At 45.9% G+C, this 17,930-nt stretch overlaps 1 protein-coding gene and 1 long non-coding RNA gene across 3 annotated transcripts in view; one reads left to right on the top strand and one right to left on the bottom strand.

Annotated features, from left to right (window-relative positions):
• The first annotated feature begins 170 nt into the window (after window positions 1-170).
• LOC120874803 lies at window positions 171-3,126 on the top strand. Its single transcript, XR_005723722.1, has 2 exons — window positions 171-727; window positions 1,614-3,126. It is a non-coding gene; the product is annotated as an uncharacterized LOC120874803 (long non-coding RNA).
• Window positions 3,127-6,365: 3,239 nt separating this feature from the next.
• VSTM5 (V-set and transmembrane domain containing 5) overlaps window positions 6,366-17,930 on the bottom strand; it is a 31,746-nt gene continuing 20,181 nt past the window's right edge. Inside the window, exons 2-4 of one of the 2 annotated variants that reach the window (XM_040256485.1) lie at window positions 11,335-11,661; window positions 11,094-11,234; window positions 6,366-10,984 (exon numbers count right to left, since the gene is read on the bottom strand). In XM_040256485.1, the coding sequence (XP_040112419.1) occupies window positions 10,941-10,984; window positions 11,094-11,234; window positions 11,335-11,661 (512 nt within the window). In that variant the 3' untranslated portion in view covers window positions 6,366-10,940. Of the gene's footprint in view, window positions 11,235-11,334; window positions 11,662-17,930 lie in introns of both variants that reach the window. The other variant, XM_040256484.1, reaches the window with a different exon arrangement.

The raw sequence follows: 17,930 nt of genomic DNA, 5'->3' as shown, positions 1-17,930 counted from the left end.
ACCAGTGGAGCCTCTCCTGCCCTCCCCACTGCTGCTATTGCTGCTGCTGCTGCTAAGTCACTTCAGTCGTGTCTGACTCTGTGTGACCCCATAGAAGGCAGCCCACCAGGCTCCCCCATCCTTGGGATTCTGCAGGCAAGAACACTGGAGTGGGTTGCCACTTCCTTTTCCAATGCATGAAAGTGAAAAGTGAAAGTGAAGTCGCTCAGTCGTGTCCGGCAGTCCATGGGGTCGCTAAGAGCCCTCCCCACTAGACCTATTAAAACCAGCTGTTGTGTTAGTGGATAAAGTACTTTTCCTTCTGATTGTCTTCGTTACGCATGCCTGGGTCTCAGTCCGCTGAGAAATTCCTTAGAGCTCCACCTGAAGGCTTAGAAGGCAGATAGTATTGTATCTTTAGGGTTTCCTCCATGGCTCCTTGGTCTTTTTTACCACTTGAATGACCTCATTTGCCTTGCTCTCTTCCTGCCTTACTCTGACCTTGGCGGTCCCCAGCCTCAGGCAGCAACCCTGGATTGCTTCTTCTCATTAAAGATTTGTTCCGTCTTATTTCACTAGGTCTCTGCATTTTCCCAGGAAAAGTACTAATGGATTAACGGAATACATTTTGCAAAGAACAGATAACATGAATTTAGAAATAGTGCCCCAGCCCTAAAATGTGTCTGAAGAACTTCCCTTAATAAGAAATTTGGGCTTATGGGCCTTTTGGTGCCACTAAAAATAATCTGTAAGTAACCTGTAGTTTCCTTATGAGGAAGGCTTTCAATTTTTAAAAGATGGGTATCTTAATAATTTATGACTGAAATAATTAAAAATCCTTTGTATTTCTCTTTTAAAAGATAAGTGGAGCTTGTAAGCCATGAAATACCATAATACTTTTGTGTTTTTGTGTGCTTTTTGCCTCGTCTGATTAAGCTTCTGCATGTTTCTATCCATGGAAATTAAAAGATGAATATAAATCTGCAACTATTGTAAAATTTTCCAGTGCTTCCTAAGTTATGGTGTCCCAAAAATTGCTTTGCAAAGTATAGGAAGCTAATCTGTACACATCTGCTCACATATGGAGTCTTTTGAGGGCTCAAACTATACAATGAATCTCAAACTTTCAGCAAAGGACTAGTTTTTATTTTTATTTTTTCATTTCCATCCTTTGCTGATTGATACTTTTGGTAAAATACAGTAAAGTGATTTATTGGAGGGACTTCCCTGGTGGTCCAGTGGTTAAGAATCATTCAGGGGATGTGGGTTCAATCCCTGGTCAGGGAACTAAGATCCCACATCCCTAGGGGCAGCTAAGCTCACGTGTCTCCACTGCGGAGGAGCCTGTGTGCCACAGCTGAGCCCATGTGCTCTAGAGCTTGTTGGTCACAACAAGAGAAACCCACATGCCACAACTGAGAGAGAAGCCCATGAGCTCCAACTAGAACCTAGTGCAGCCAAATATATATATATATAATAAGATTTATAAAAAATAGAATTATTAGACAAATCTAAAAAGATAAGAAATGAAAGCCCCCTCTTTATTATAATGGACATAAATTGAATGTCAAATATAAAAATGTTTGAATGTTTTATTTTGTTTCTATGATGATCTTGTCACAAACCAGTAAAAGGACCAGTGTTGGAGTAGAACGGATGAGAATACGTGCATAATTACCACCCACTCACGTATATTTCATCGGAATGGACAGGGGTGATCAAAGGCCTTCCTTGCCCCGTTTTAAGGCACGTTCAGAAATCAGTCACTTCCTGCCTGAGAGGAGTGGAAGCTAAGGTAAGCACGGGAAAGTGGCTGGCAGGTCAGTTGTGGTGGTGGCAGTGGTTCAACCTCAGTTACCCACAGTTGGAAGGATGTGCTGTGGCCTTTGGGAGAGAGGTTGGAGAAAACCAATTAGCCCCTCACCAAGTATTTAACAGTTGGCAAAAGAGCCGTGTTGGAATCTTGGCTCTACTGCTTAGCTGTGTGCTTGGCAGTGTTATCCTCTCTGAAGCTGTTTCCATAAAATAGGAAGAAGGAATGCCTCTGCTAACCACAAGGCTGGTTCAAAGGCTTAGTTATGGTTGGTGATAGATACTAAATTCTAAGATGTGCATATGTAAAACATGAAGCACCTGTAAAAATCCAGCTAATTATGAGGCAAGAGGCTGATGGACCCCCCTCCCCCGCCAGGGTAAAGCAATTGGAGATTCATTCCCTATTGACTGAAACTCCCAAGATGAGAGCAGCTCGATGATTAAGGGAGGAGGCTGGGCCTTGCCCAGACCACATACTTCTCGTTCACAGAGTCAGAAGACTTCCCTGGACCACACATGCACAGAAAGGCTCCTTGCGAGCAAGGGGATTACGATGTCAAGGGATGCTCTACCTGAATGCCTTTGTGGTAGGATCCATCTTGGCTAAGAGATGTGTACACACAAAAGGATCCTGAGATATACCAGATAGGGACTGAATGAGGCAAATCAAAATGATTGGCCAAGGGAAAATTGTAAGAAATACCTCATATAAGTGATTTAAACTGCCATGAGGGTGCAACTCAGGGACTCTCCCTTTGAGTCAGCCTGTGTGTCCACCCACAGGTACTGTATGTACTCTTTCTTCCTAATAACCACTTCATTTGCTTCACTACTTCCTTTGTGGAAATTCCTTTCTGCAAAGCCTCAGGGCCAGAGCCCTTGTCACTGACCACTGATCTAGTGGCCAGGTTAGGTGCTTGCACTGCTGCGACCCAGCCTTGACCTCTGGCTGGGAACCCAAGCCCTGCTTCAAGCCATTGCAGGCCAAGGCCACCCGAAAGCAATTAGAAGTTGGAAAAAAAAAATTTATTCATCAGTAGGAGAAGGTGTTTTAGATGTTTTAGCATGTCCTGTGTAAAAATTTCTAGATGGTGAAGATGGTGAGCACATTTATGGGTGGAAGATGTAGTTTTTCCATGTCCATTGTTAAAGCCAATCTCTCTGGTTGACCTCTCCTCACACCCTCTGCCTTGGTCTTTCATTGAGTTTCACTTTCCTACTCCTGCTCTTTGTTGATGCCTTAAATACTTGGAGCTAAAGTCAGCTCTCTTTATATCTCACTTTAGGATGGGAATGAAAAGCAGTTCACCACAGAGAAAGCTCTCATGTTTTCAAAGCAGCAAGCACAGTAACACAGTTCAGTTCACTTCAGTTGAGTCCAACTCTGTGCAACCCCATGGATTGCAGCATGCCAGGCCTCCCTGTCCATCACCAACTCCCGGAGTCCACCCAAACACATGTCCATCGAGTCTGTGATGCCATCCAACCATCTCATCCTCTGTCTTTCCCTTCTCCTCCTGCCTTCAGTCTTTCCCAGCATCAGGGTCTTTTCAAATGAGTCAGCTCTTTTCATCAGGTGGCCAAAGTATTGGAGTTTCAGCTTCAGCATCAATCCTTCCAGTGAACACCCAGGGCTGATCTCTTTTAGGATGGACTGGTTGGATCTCTCTGCAGTCCAAGGGACTCTCAAGAGTCTTCTCCAACACCACAGTTCAAAAGCATCAGTTCTTCAGCACTCAGCTTTCTTTATAGTCCAACTCTCACATCCATACATGACCACTGGAAAAAACAGTAACGCAAGTGGTACTCAAAAGTCAGTGACCACAACTGGGTTTTTTCCCTGAAGTTTGCTGTTAAGTATCTGCAAGGTCACTTACAGAAATTTGTTTATAGTCATACTTCACAAAGATCATTGTTTAAGGGTTATTCAGGAAGTCTGTAAAACTGAAAAACTGAGACCAATGTAAACACTGGAAAGAATGACTAAAATTATGGTACAGTGCCTAAATGCAGGCACTCGTTTGTACTTCTCTAAAAGTTGAGCCTGAATGACTGAGGAGTTTTCCTAGTCCTGATGTTCTGACTTGCCTTGCTTATGCATCAGAGAAACTTCATGTTTTGCTATTTTCCTTTCCTTATTAAGTGATTGTGAACTATTGTTTCAGGCTATACTTGGCTTGAAATCTGGTAGATGAGGGGGAGAAGGTTGAGGTAGAAAAGTAACATACAATCTGGAAAACTTCTGATGACTTAGCGATACACCAAGATGAGGCCAGTGGCAGAATCTCTTCTTCCACTAAATTTGATTCTTGGCCTCTCTTTTAACCTCTACACATAGTCCCATCCCGATCCCCTTGAGACCCAAAGAGAGAGCTGTGGTCTTTGGTAACCAGCCACAGAAATCATACATTTATCCTCTAACTTCACCATCAGATATCTTTGCCAGAACACCATGAAATCAAAGTGAAGAGTCCTGATAATTTCATGCTGACCAGGAATTCTAATTGGCATTTGTATATCATTGTTGAATAAAAACAGAAAACTAAATTATAATTAAATAAGTTCACTTTAGTGAGAAAAAGTCCTTCAAACTGTGAGGTACCTTAGCATATTTATAGATAGAATTTCCTGAACAACCACTGGTCTGTTGTATCAAATGGACCTATGGGTACACTTGATAAGGTCAAATCTGAAGCTAAATCCTTTGATTTTACCTTAGTAGTGGTCTTTCTCTCTCTTCCAACACTCAGTCTTTGCTAAATTTTACAGAAACCCCACCAATATTAGAAAACATTAAAAAAAGACAGACAACCCGATTAAAATATAGGCAGAAGACCTAAATAAATTTAAAAGAAAATGTACCAGTGGCCAACAGGCACATGAAAAGATGCTCACCATCACTAATTATTAGAGAAATGCAAATCAAAACTAGAATGAGGTATCACTGCACACCAGTCAGAGTGGCCATCGTCAAAAAGTTTACAAGTAATGCTGGAGAGTGTGGAGAAAAGAAAAGCCTGCTATGCTGTTGATGGGAATGTACATTGGGGCAGCCAGTGGGAATTATGAAGGACAGTATGGAGGTTTCTTAAAAAACTAAAGATAGTTACCATATGACTCAGCAGTTGTACTCCTGGACATATATCTGGAGAAAGCCATAATCTGAAGACACTTGCACCTCAGTGTTCATTGCAGCACTATTTGCAATAGCAAAGACATGCAAGCAGCTCAAGTGTCCATCAACAGGGGACTAGACGAAGAAGCTACAGTATAGCCACACACACACAACACACTGGAATATTCGTCATAAAAAAAGAATGAAATAATGCCATTTGCAGCAGCATGGAAGGACCTAAAGATAATACTAAGTGAAATAAGACAAAAGACAAATACCATAAATGTGGACTCTATGATACAAATGAACTTATTAAAAAGAAAGCAAGAACAAAAACACAACAACAAACATATACATACCACTATATATAAAATAGGTAAATAACAAGGACTTACTGTATAGCGCAGGAGACTATAATATCTTGCAATACCCTATTTATTGTAGAAAACAATCTGAAAAAGAATGTGTGTGTGTGTGTGTGTGTGTGTGTAAACTAACAGCACTGTAAATCACCTATACTTCAAAAAAAGTTTTTTAATCTTACAAAAAATTGAATTTCCTAAGAGGAAGTGATTCATAGATGATAGTTGAACACCTTAGTTAACAAGAGGAAGCCATCTTGGCAGAAGGAACAAGTCTGATATAATTGATTGCCCAAGATATTTATTTTTGTATATACCACTTGAAATAAAAATTCTTAAGTGAATGAACAATTATAATGTATCCATGCTATGAATTACATTGTGGAGGCAGTAAGAATATTTAGGAATAGGTAGAGACATGAAATAATGCCCAAGAAACATTAAAGGAGAATAAGCAAGTTGTAAGGTAATGTGTATAATAGAATCCCACTTGGCCTAAAAAGAGAATAGTCTAAATATGCATATTGTAGTGTGTGTATATATAGACAGATATATTCATATATAGCAGGTCTAGAAGGATACACTCGAGTTTATTGAGTAGGACTGAATTTTTCTTTATATTTGGACTTCAATATCATTTTAATTTTAAAGGATTTATCTCCTTTGTGAACACCTACCTAATGTGTAAAAGGTAGTGGAGACATCACAAGTGAAATCTAATTTTTAAAATTACACAAATGCACTTATTTATTAAACAGAAACAGACTCACAGATCTCACAATGATGGTTACCAAAGGGCAAATGTAGAGGGAAGGGATAAATTAGGAGATGGAGATTACCATACACACTACTATACATAAATCACGAATAAGAACCTGCTGTACAGCACAGCTGCTGCTGCTGAGTCACTTCTGTGGTGTCCGGCTGTGCGACCCCAGAGACAGCAGCCCACCAGGCTCCCCCGTCCCTGGGATTCTCCAGGCCAGAGCACTGCAGTGCGTTGCCATTGCCTTCTCCAATGCATGAAAGTGAAAAGTGAAAATGAAGTCGCTCAGTCGTGTCCGGCTCTTCGTGACCCCATGGACTTCAGCCTACCAGGCTCCTCCATCCATGGGATTTTCCAGGTAAGAGTACTGGAGTGGGGTGCCATTGCCTTCTCCGGTACAGCACAGGGAACTTATCAATATTCTGTACTGTATATGGGAAAAGAATCTGAGAAAGAACAGATGTATATATATATCAGCTTCCCTGGTGATTCAGATGGTGAAGAATCTGCCTGCAGTGCAGGAGACCTGGGTTGGGAAGATCCCCTGGAGGAGGGCATGGCAACCCACTCCAGTATTGTTGCCTGGAGAATTCCATGGACAGAAGAGCCTGGTGGGCTACAGTCCATGGGGTCAGAAAGAGTTGGACATGACTGAAGTGACTAAGCACGCACGTGTGCACATGCACACATACACACTCACTGGTGAGACTCTGCCTGCCAATGCAGGAGACTAGAGTTCAATCCCTGGGTCAGAGAGATGCCCTGGAGAAGGAAATAGCAATCTGCTCCAGTATTCTTGCCTGGGAAATCCCATGGACAGAAGAGCCTGGCGAGCTACAGTCCATGGGGTCACAAACAGTCAGACAACTATATGTGTGTGTGTGTGTATATATATAACTGATACATAACAGATTCACTTTGTTGTACACGTGAAACCAACTGAACATTGTAAATCAACTACTGAGTCGATTCCTAGGCAGATGACAAGTCTGGGGTCCCTGAGGAGAGAGGGGTCTCTGGGGTTCTCGAGGAGGAGACAGGGATCTGCAATTCTCAAGGAGGAAGAAAGGACAAACTTTTTTCCCTCTACGTTCCTTAGTCTTAGTCACATAAAACTTTTTTATCTATAAGCCCAGAATTGATGATTACACAACAAACAACTCAGTTTAAACTCTGTACTAAGGGTTATATAACAACAATGTATCCTGCTTGAGGACAGTTTCTCCTTCCTGAAAACCTGGCTAATCCTGTTCTCTCAAAATATAAATTATGGGAGTGGGTCTAGTAACATCTTTACAACCTTGAGACACTTGATTTATTGTAATAATTAATTAAAAAGTATATAACTCCCTGCATAGACTAGCTAGGGGGCACTCTCCATCCCCCTTCTGGTGTCTATGTCAGAAGCTTTCTCTGTGCCTTTTTATACTTTAATAAAACTCTGCTATACAAAAGCTCTTGAGTGATCAAACCTGGTTCCTGGTCCCAAAGCTAAATCTTCGAAGATCACAAATCTGATATCGTTCACTGTAAGCTATCACTACAGTACAATGAAAAGTTTATTTTAATTGAAAAGCAGTATAAATGGTGGACCCAGTAACTGTGTTCCGAAGGGTTGGAAAAGCTTACAGTGGGGATGGGTGATGGATGTGCAGACAGGCGCACGTGCTGGAGATTCACATTCCTTATCAGAAGCTGAGCTGTGGATAGACACACTGCCTGTAATCACAAGGACATACTCTGCTTTCAGCAAACTAGAAGCATCTGAATCTTCCCTGGAAACTGGGCAGAAGAAACAAACTGGACATATAAGGGCTGATGATGGAGACAGGGTTTTCCTTCACCCAATGGCCTTGCAGTTTCACTCCATCACATTCGACTCCTCATGGTTCCATCTCAGCATTCAAGTCTGCCACCTCTTCTCTGCCCTTAGTACAGACATCTAGCCTTTCTGAACCCAGTCCTCTCTCAGGCCTTGTCTCTGCATCCCTGAACTGAGCCAGACATGCTGATAACCTTCCTATCTGTCACTGCCTGGGCTCCTCAGCTGTGTGTGGTTCGATTTCAAATCAGAGGGAGCATGAAGTCCCACGGGGTGTTTAGCATCTCCCTTGACTCCAGAGGACCGTGGTTCTCTTGCAGCAATCCTCGCTCACCTGGAACACCATGAAATGAGAGAAGTGTACATGCTTCTGGGTTTTTGAGATCACAGTCTCAGACGGGACATTCTGTCCACAGGGCACGTATGTTCTGTCCCGCGTCCTATGCACTGTTGACTGAGTGATACACCCGCCACATCCTCGATTTGGCCCCTTCCAAAAGCAGGAAGGGGTCTACTGAATTGTAAGTCACATTCTGGAAGCAAGAGCTTCAAATTAGTCTGGTTATAACGCAGGGGAGAATAATGGTGTTTTTCTGACTTGCTGAAGAATATTTATGGTTAGAATCAGTGTGATTAATTGCACTGTCATTTAAAACTTTGCCCGGCCCCTGGCTTTGGCTGAGGGTTTTGCTTGTCTGCAGCTGACGGAAACCTTCTAGGCCTCTGAGTTCTCTGCAGGGATAGGCTCACAAATAAAGGATCGGGGCTTTATTTTTAGGTTTTATTTCAGCCTTTAAAACAGTTTATTTTTTTTCACAGCTTGAAACATAACTTACAGTTTAACATGTTCAGTGACTAAACCTCTATGATTTAATATTTTCTTTTTTGGAAAATAGAACTCCCAGGCTCAAGAATCAGGAACTTTCCACAGGAATATTCAAACTGGGGGGAGATTTCAAAGTGCAAAATAGAGACATGGAAAGCTGAAGGAACAACCTTTGATGAAGATTTGGGGTGGGGGAGCAAATTTAATTTATATCTGGATTGGTACGTCTTGCTGGGTATTCTTTTCAACTTCTCCTTTTATACGAAGATTACCACCCTTGACTTCTGAGAAGCTGAGAGGCAGAGTTCTGGAAAGCAGGTGAGATGTCAAGAGGACAGAGGTTCTGGCAGCTAATTAGATTTAATCTGATTTCCTGCTGATGGGCTTGCTGTGCGAAAAAGAGACAGGTTGATCCTTTCTGGCATGTCTCATCCTGCTTCCTTATGGTGCTGGAGACCAGTACAAGAAACCCATCCTCCATGGTGGAGGTCTGGTTCCACTGGCTGCTGCATGGGGAAAGGGCACAGGAGTGTGTGTACACCTCTGTGACCGAGAGGTGGCCTGAGGTGACCCATGTCTGTCATGCACTTGGGCTACAAACCAGTCATGCAGATTAGCTGCTCTCTGGCATTCTGAATCAAGTAATGCCTCTGGATCGATGATAGCTCCCATAACCCCAAAAGATTCCTTGCTGTAACCCTGGAGACAGTATGTAGGCAAAAGCCTCATACTAATGTCTCCAGGCAACTTTCTGGAAGTGATATGGACACTTGGGACTTGGAGGGAGGGAGAAGAGAATGTTCTAGGTCTTCATGTGTGCATGGGTGAATCTGCGGTTGAGGGCTGGGGACACAGCTAATAAGGTCAAATTCCACCAATAAATGGAATGGTACCTTTGACTTGTAGCTAAGAATGTTGGAGAGAAAGAGGAGAACGGAAGATAAATTCAAGCCTGCTTTAGAGCTTGCTGATAGAGGCTGGCACGGAGAGATACAGGTACCCACGGTGGCCAGTAACTTTGGAGGCTAAGGGCCGGGGCCAGCTGTGGCCCATCCCCAGTGACACATGAAGCCCCAGCACTCCAGGGTGCTTGACTTTCTCCAGGACCCGGCACAGCACTCATTGCGTCCTAGGCTCTGGAAGATTCTTCACAGCTTCCTTTAATTGCTCAGAGTGCTCTGTGCTACTGTGGGCTTTGCTTGATACTTTGAGGGTGAGGTAGGCGAGGGCCAGGTGTTCCCCAGCCCGCTGGGAGCCAGCGAGGCCCTGGCGTGCTGGGAAGCGTGAGTGACTGAGGGAGTAGGTTTGAAGCCCGCGGTGACTTTCCTGCCCATCCTGCAGCCACAGCCTTCACACAGGTGGTGTCCCCAGCTTGTCATGGGGCCACCCGCGTGGAGATGAGCTGCTCTCCTCACAGTGGCCTCCCCTGGGGCCTCAGGAGGGAAAGTCTAATTCACGCTGGAGTGAGAGAGGAAAAGAAAGGTAATTCTCTCCCTGTCCCTTGCTCCCAATGGTGGTCCCCCCCGAATAAATTTAGCTCTTCTCCCTAAAGCTCCGAGCCACAGGGAGGAGGGGGTGCTCTCCCTGCTTTGAGAGGTGCTCACAGCAGTCCCCACAGGAGAAGCTGGAGGCGGCCACAGGCAGAGAAGACCGGAGCATAGCGTGTTACAGCGCTGCACGCTTGGTCGAAACACTCCCGCCTCTGCTATGGGGCTTCTCGATGGCTCAGGAGGTAAAGAACCCACCTGCAAGGTAAGGAGCCACAGGAGACACGGGTTCGATCCCTGGGTTGGGAAGACCCCCTGGAGGAGGAAATGGCAACCCTCTGCAGTGTTCTTGCCTGGAGAATCCCATGGTTAGAGGAGCCTGGTGGGCTACAGTCCGTGGGGTCACAGAGTCAGAAACAACTGAGCACAAGCACACGGGCATGGGGACCCCTCCAGTGCCCCCCGCCCCGCCAAGCAGAGTGCAGTGAGGAAGCAGACCGGGCACTGGGCCGCGGTGGCCCCACGGCTGAGCACAGCACCAGCTCAGCCCCGCCCTCCTCCTCGTTGACCTCCACGCCACTGGGACTGACGTGGTCCAATCCAGAGTCCAGCTCCAGGCAGTCAGCTTCGTCAACATGCAGCTACCCCAGCAGCAACGTGTGGCTATGGCAGAACAAAAGGCTCGGGCGGGACTGGCCATGTGTGTTCCTTTCGTTGGAAAATCGCATCTTCCTCTTGAGGTAGGAATGTCACTGGGTCCGGCCTTGGCTAACACTCTACTTCCTGCAGCTCAATGTCCTCTGCTGTGCTTTCTGCAAAGCAAAAGACACACTGACTGTGAGTTGCCACTCAGCTGGAGGTGCTTTCTTGGTGAGAAGAAGGTAACATGGGCATCGATTATCACAAGGCCCAGAGAATTACCTTTGAGCTTGTGTCTTCTCTTCCTTTGGAATTTATAGGCACACTTATTACAAACCCACATTAGGCTGATCAGCAGTGCAGCCACAGCAACGAGAAAAGCAAGGAAGACAGCGACAAAGTGGAGGTCTTCATAGAGGATCTCTACAGGGTGGGGGTGGGCAGATAACATTTCTTAATATCAAGTTGGCTTCCCACGCACTCCAATTTTCTAGAGGCACCGGGGTCCCCGGGAGCGTCTCACCTGAGACGTGCAGCACGATGGTGCCAAAGCGGCTGCTCCCCAGACGCTCGGTCACCGTGATGATGTAGGAGCCGGAGTCCCGCACGCCCACGCTGAAGAGCTGGATGGAGCCGTTGTCGAAGGTGCACACCCTGTCCTTGTGGCTCCGGGAGATGTTGGCCTGAGTCCCCGGCCTCCACTCCACGATCTTCTGCACTCCCCAGCTGGACGTGTACTTCCATTCGATGGTGGGGATCCCATGGCAGGAGTAGTCAACCGAGAGCAGGATGTCCTCTTCCACCGTGGCGTTGATGGCTGGCTGGGGAATGTACAGTGATACGCCCTGACCTGTGGGATGGAGTGCTAGACGTGGGGCCACTTACATGGGCTCGCAGGGAAGTCAACTTCTATCCTGCATTCGTTTACTTAGCAAGAATTTATTGAGTGCCTACTACATGTCAGGGGCTTCCCAGGTGGCGCTAGTGGTAAAGAACCCGCCTGCCAACGCAGGAGACATGAGAGACATGGGTTCGATCCCTGGGTTGGGAAGATCGCCGGGAGGAGAGCATGCCAACCCACTCCAATATTCCTGCCTGGAGAGTCCCATGGACAGAGGAGCCTGGCGGGCTACATACAGCCCATAGGGTCACAAAGAGTTGGACACAACTGAAGCAAATTAGCACACATTACATGTCAGCCTCTCTGGGTTCTGATGCTGACACTACAGAGGTGAATACTATGGACTGAATGTTTACAGTCCCCTTCCCCCCAATTTCTATGTTCAGGCCCTTCCCCGCCCCACCCAGGTGGCTATATTTGGAAGTGGTGTCTCTAAGGAGGAATTTGGGTTAAATGAGGTCATAAGTGTGGGGCCCTGCTCCAGTAGGATTAGTGGTTTGGCTTTTTTGGGTTTTTCTTGCCACACCACATGATATGTGGAATCTCAGTTCCTTAACTAGGGGTCAAACACACTCCCTATACTGAAAATTGTGGAATCTTAACCACTGGGCCACCAGGAAAGTCCTTAGGGATTAGTGCCTTTATAAGAACAGTCTCTCTCTCTCTCTCATATGGAGAAAGGACCATTTGAGGTCACAGTGCCAGGAAGAGAATGCTCCTTGGAAACCAAACCATGCCAGAACCTTGATCTGGGACTTCACAGCCTCCAAACTGTGTGAAAATAAATCTGTGTTGCTTAAACTCCCCAGTCTGCCATATTTTGTTATGGCATCCCAAGCTAGAACACTGAACAAAACACAAGGTTATCACTCACTATTTCCTAGAGCTTCCATTGTATAAGGGAGACATACGAGAGTTAAATAAACATACAAGATCACTTTATAAGTGCTTTAAAGATAATGAAACAGGTAGGTGGTGATGGAGGTGGTACACAACATTAGACAGGATGGTCAGAGAGAACCTCTCTGTGGAAATGAACTGGAGCCAAGGGACAGAGAGGAAAAGGAGGCAACCATGTGAAGACATGCATTTCAGGCAGAGAAGGCAACTGAAAGACTGAAGTGACAGAAGGCAGGCCAGAATGTAGAGCGCAGGGAGCCAGGGGGAGTTTAGAAGGCGAGGCTGGAGGGCTGGGCGGGACTTGGGTTGTGATGTGAGAGTCGGGGTGATGGGAAGCCGTAAGAAGGCTGAGAAGAAAGGTGACATTCTCCACCGAGCTTGAGAAAGCCCACCATGGAGAACGTCTGGGGGTGAGGGAGCCAGTGTGGTGGCAGGAAGAACAGTCAGGTGGCTGCCGCAGTGGCTACAAATACAGACAGCCTTGAAAAGAGTGAGGGGGTCTGACTTAGGATGTGTGTAGGAGCAGAGGACAGAACCTGCTGATTACAGCTGTGGGGTGGGCAAGGCAAAGAGGCATCAAGCAGAGACTTCAGCGTGAGTGTGCAGATAAAAAGCTGAGCCACTGGCTAGGATGGTACATGTCATGATACATTTATTAAGTAGGTGCCAGGCATAGGCCCTGTGCTAACTGCTTCACACACCACTGTGTCTTTAAAGCATCACACAACCCCCTGCAATTCTATCCAGGCTGTAACAAACTCCAGCACCAAAAGGATTCACTAGCTGGTTTAAGTTCACCCTGCAAGGCTGAGATTCTCACAAAGGTCGTCAACTCCAAAGCTCAAATATTTAACCTCTATGCTCAAATCAAAGGTCAGTGGTTGCCAGTGGAGGGCACAGAATGTGACAAACCTGTACCAGCCCCCTCTCCCCACCAACCACACACACACAGAACGGCCAGGGCTGGTTGGAGACGGGGTAGGACAGGATTCGAGCTTGGAGCCCATGCCTGGGTTTCTACCTCCACTTCCTGTTTAACCCCTTTACTTGTTGGGTGCCCAGTTGCCCAGGGCTCCTGCTGTGTGGCTGCAGGTAACCACATCTGTTACTTTTCTCATTGTCCTCTCCTATCCCCACAATATGGGCTTCCCCAGTGGCTCAGGGGTAGAAGAATCTGCCTGGGTAAAGAATCTGCCTGCAATGCAGGAGACACAGGAGATTCAGGTTCTATCCCTGGGTTGGGAAGATCGCTTGGAATAGGAAATGGCAACCTATTCCAGTATTCTTGCCTAGAGAATCCCATGGGCAGAGGAGCCTGGTGGGCTCAGGGGTCCATGGAGTCACAAAGAGTTGGACACGATTGAAGCAACTTAGTACGTGCACATGTATCCGCAGAATATCCTATTACCATTCCTCTCCTAAATTTTCGCTAAGTGGCTGGGGAAAATCCAATAGGTTCTACGCTGAAAAACTGGGAGGTAATAATGGCTTTTAAGAATTACAGCTGCCAAGTAACAGAAAAATATTTTCTCCCCAACTTCATTTTTAAAAATGTTAAACTCACAGAAAGGTTGAAAGACAAGTATAATTAATATCTATGCACCCTCTACTAAATTCACCAATTACTAACATTTTGCCACATTTGCTTTCTCTCTCTCTGGAAGGAAACAGAGGTTAATTTTCAGGTCAGCCCTTGGAGGGTAGGAAGTAAAAGTGCTTTCTTCATCTCAGTATTCCCTGTACCCAGCATAACGCCTGACACCCAGCAATTGGCCAATAAATGTTTGTTGAATGAGTAAGTGAACAACTAATAATTATGTGAACAAGGAGGTGAGCCTTGTTGAAATGGTCTCATAGAAATGTTGCTGCTTGGGTGGTTCAGCTTTCCTGGTGGTCAGTGGCAAAAAATCTGTCTGCAATGCAGGAGACACGTATTTAATCCCTGGGTCGGGAAGATCCCCTGGAGAAGGAAATGGTAACCCACTCCAGTATTCTTGCCTGGAGAATCCCATGGACAGAGAAGCCTGGTGGGCTACAGTCCATGGGGTCACAAAAGACATGACTTAGCAACTAAACAGCAACAAAAAACAAAAGTTTCTACACACACAGAAAAAAAGTGAAGTGTGTTAGTCGCTCGGTCATGTTCAACTCTTGTTGGTCCCATAGACTATAGCCTGCCAGGCTCCTCTCTCCATGAGATTCTCCAGGCAAGAGTACTGGAGAGGGTTGCCATTTCCTTCTCCAGGGTATATTCCAGACCCAGGGATCAAACTCAGATCTCCCGCATTGCAGGCAGATTCTTTACCATCTGAGCCACAAGGGAAGCACTTTAATAGGGACCTCGGGAACCTCCATTTCGAGCCTTTCAGTTACTTTGGCTCAAGAAACAGCAAAACTGAAAAACAAAAATAGTAAGCCCAAGTATTTCAGATGCTGACACAGCTGCAAACTGGCCAACTGGTCCTTGTTAGTTTCTGTATTTTCTTTTGATCAGAGAAACCTCCTCCTAATCTGACAAATGAATCAGGCATTTAATTAGGTTTTAGGAACAAAGAGTTCCTCCTCTTCCTGATACACAGAATTAGGAATAAACTGTCTATGGCAAAGATCAATAGGAAAATTACTAGTTCCAAGCGTTTAAAGGCAAACTGTTTGTCAATTGTTTAAAAAGTTGAATTAATGAGTAACCACCCCTGCACCATATGCCAAAATCATTCCAGAACAAGTCCAGAGGAACTGAGTGGCCAGGCCAACATTCAGACCTGGCTCAAACGTTCTACTCAAGGAAGTTGATGCAGTAAATCAGATTTCACTTGTAAAATGGATGCCAGGCAGCCATGAACAAGAATGAATTTTGTGTGGGCCAAGGAAGATATCTGACATGGTATTCAGTTAAAAAATAAATTTATAGGCCTTCCCTGATGGTTCAGTGGTTAGGAACCCGCCAGCCAACGCAGCGGACACGGTTTCATCCCTGATCCGGAAGAGTCTGCCCGCCTCAAGGCGCCTACGCCTGAGCACCACAGCTACGGAAGCCCGCGTGCTCTCGAGCCTGGCCCCACACCAAGAGAGGCCTCAGCGACGAGCAGCCGGCGCACCACACCTCAAGAGAGCCCGTACGCATCAGTGAAGGCCCAGCACAGCCAAAAAAATGTTCTTTTATATTTGTAAAACAGTATGCTATGATCTTATTTACATATGAGTAAATATGGGCTAATATGTATATATTCTGTATAGAAAAATGTTGGAGTAATATGTGCTCTATTTAATAGGGATTGTGCATTAGATTGGATAGCAACAGAAAACTTAAGTTATACATTTATATCATTTTGAATTTTCACACTAATTAAACTGATAATTAAAAAAATGTTTAAGAAATCTTTTAAAGTTCTCCTGATTAGACCAATCTGGTGAGCAAAGTTTAAAAGCTTACCTTGCTCTTCATATTTACTAGAATTCTTTATGGAGAGAAGAAAAGAACTAAATTCTACCAATTTCCAAGATAGATGAAGATACTTCCTTTAAGGAAGAGGTCATGAACTGAAGACATCAGCAGGACAGAAGTCACTGGAACCTGAACCAAAGGGCTTCCTGACTTCCTAGAGCTGCTGACACCCACTGGAGACCAGTCAAAGAGAAAGTACCAGGCAAGTGCCACTAGCTACCGAGCAGCAGCCTGGAAAATAACACTCAGGATGGGTCCTTACTCCTTTTCCTACAAGTAAATTACAGAGGTAGTGCTTCACTGCATTTAAAAATTTATTATTTAAGGATATATTCCCTTAAATACATCCTCCTTGTGAGAAAGCCAAGCCAAATCACAATAAAGGATAATACTGTTTAGTATTTGGGCCACAGTTTCGGGATACAAGAACATGAATTAATGGGGAGATACATATTACCGGTTATGGAGGATGCGCCTTAATCAGCACAACTCATTTTCACCTCACTTATCTAGAAAGCCACCTGTCCAGTCTGTGTGATCATCAGGAGAGACCCAGGAAACAAGCGTCATCGTCATAAGCCTCCTTATCAAGACTGTATGCAGTTAAGGGGCCTCCCCAGTGGCTCAGTGGTAAAGAATCCACCTGCCGATGCAGGACCCATGGGTTTGATCCCTGATCCAGGAAGATCCCACATGCCTTGGAGCAACCAAGTCCATGGGTCACAACTATTGAGCCTCTGTTCTGGTGTCTGGAGCCACCGAGCCCATGTGCCTGGAGCCTGCACTCTACAACAGAAGCCACTGCAATGAGAAGCCCGTGCAGCAGTGAAGAGCCAGCACAACTAAAACTAACTGAATAAAAATAAATAAAATTACATTAAAAAAAAAGACTGTATGCAGCTAAACTATGAGTCAGAGAGCTAAGTCTCGGAGTCCTAACTTGGAAGGACTGGAGCAGGGTGCTGGAGTGATGAGTCCCATCACAGAAGGGTCATTCCAGGTGTGGCGAGGTGTGGTGGAGACACCTGCTGCAGGTGGGTCTACAGGGGCTCACCCTGGGGACCTCATAGCTATGAGACCTGCAGACAGAGCCTTCACAGCTGAGAGCCTTGCTTCCTCCGCTGTGGAATGAGGACTGGAACACCCCCAGAGGAGGGCTTCAAGGATGAGGCAACCCAGCATGTGCAAAGCCCAGCCGGACTCAGCACGCAGAGCCTGCCCAGGGCCTGCAGCCCCCCATCCCCTCACCATCAGTGGGTCACTGGCCTCGAGTGACCAAGACTCCTGGTTTGCCCAGGGCTGCAAGTTTTCCCAGGTTCAAGAGCTTCAGGGCTAAAATCAGGATGGTCATGGGCAAAACAGAACAGCCGGTCACCCTATCTGAGATTCACAGAAACACTGAAGAATAAACCAGACAAACAGCAGCTGGTTCCTGAGTCGCTCACAGGGCTTGACAGTGGGCACAGAGGCAGCCCTAGGTAGGCAGGACAGAGCCGTTCTGCCCTGTGCTCTCTCGGCCGTGCTGAGCTGTGGAGTGTGGGCTCCAGGTGTGACGGTTCAGTACCTGTGGTGCTGGGCTTCTCTAGCTGAAGCTGTGGGCTTAGCCGCCCTGCAGCATGTGGGCTCTCAGTTCATGACCAGGGGTCAAATCCTCATCCCTGGCATTGGGAGGCAGGTTTGCAACCACTGGATCACCAGCTAAGTCCCAAGTCATTCTTCCTTAACCCTCTGTCTTCCAAAGGCATCTCCACAGCTCAGCAATCTCATTGCATCTCCTTTTTAGTGATCAAGCCCAGCCCTGCACTCCCCACTCCCCCTCCACAGCAGGGCACTGGCTCATGGGTGTTGGCTGGAGGAAAGTATACCATCATCC

The sequence above is a fragment of the Oryx dammah genome, unplaced genomic scaffold, assembly GCF_014754425.2.
Source record: "Oryx dammah isolate SB20612 unplaced genomic scaffold, SCBI_Odam_1.1 HiC_scaffold_15, whole genome shotgun sequence".
Taxonomy (NCBI): domain Eukaryota; kingdom Metazoa; phylum Chordata; class Mammalia; order Artiodactyla; family Bovidae; genus Oryx; species Oryx dammah.
This window is presented reverse-complemented; position numbering and strand designations above follow the sequence as displayed.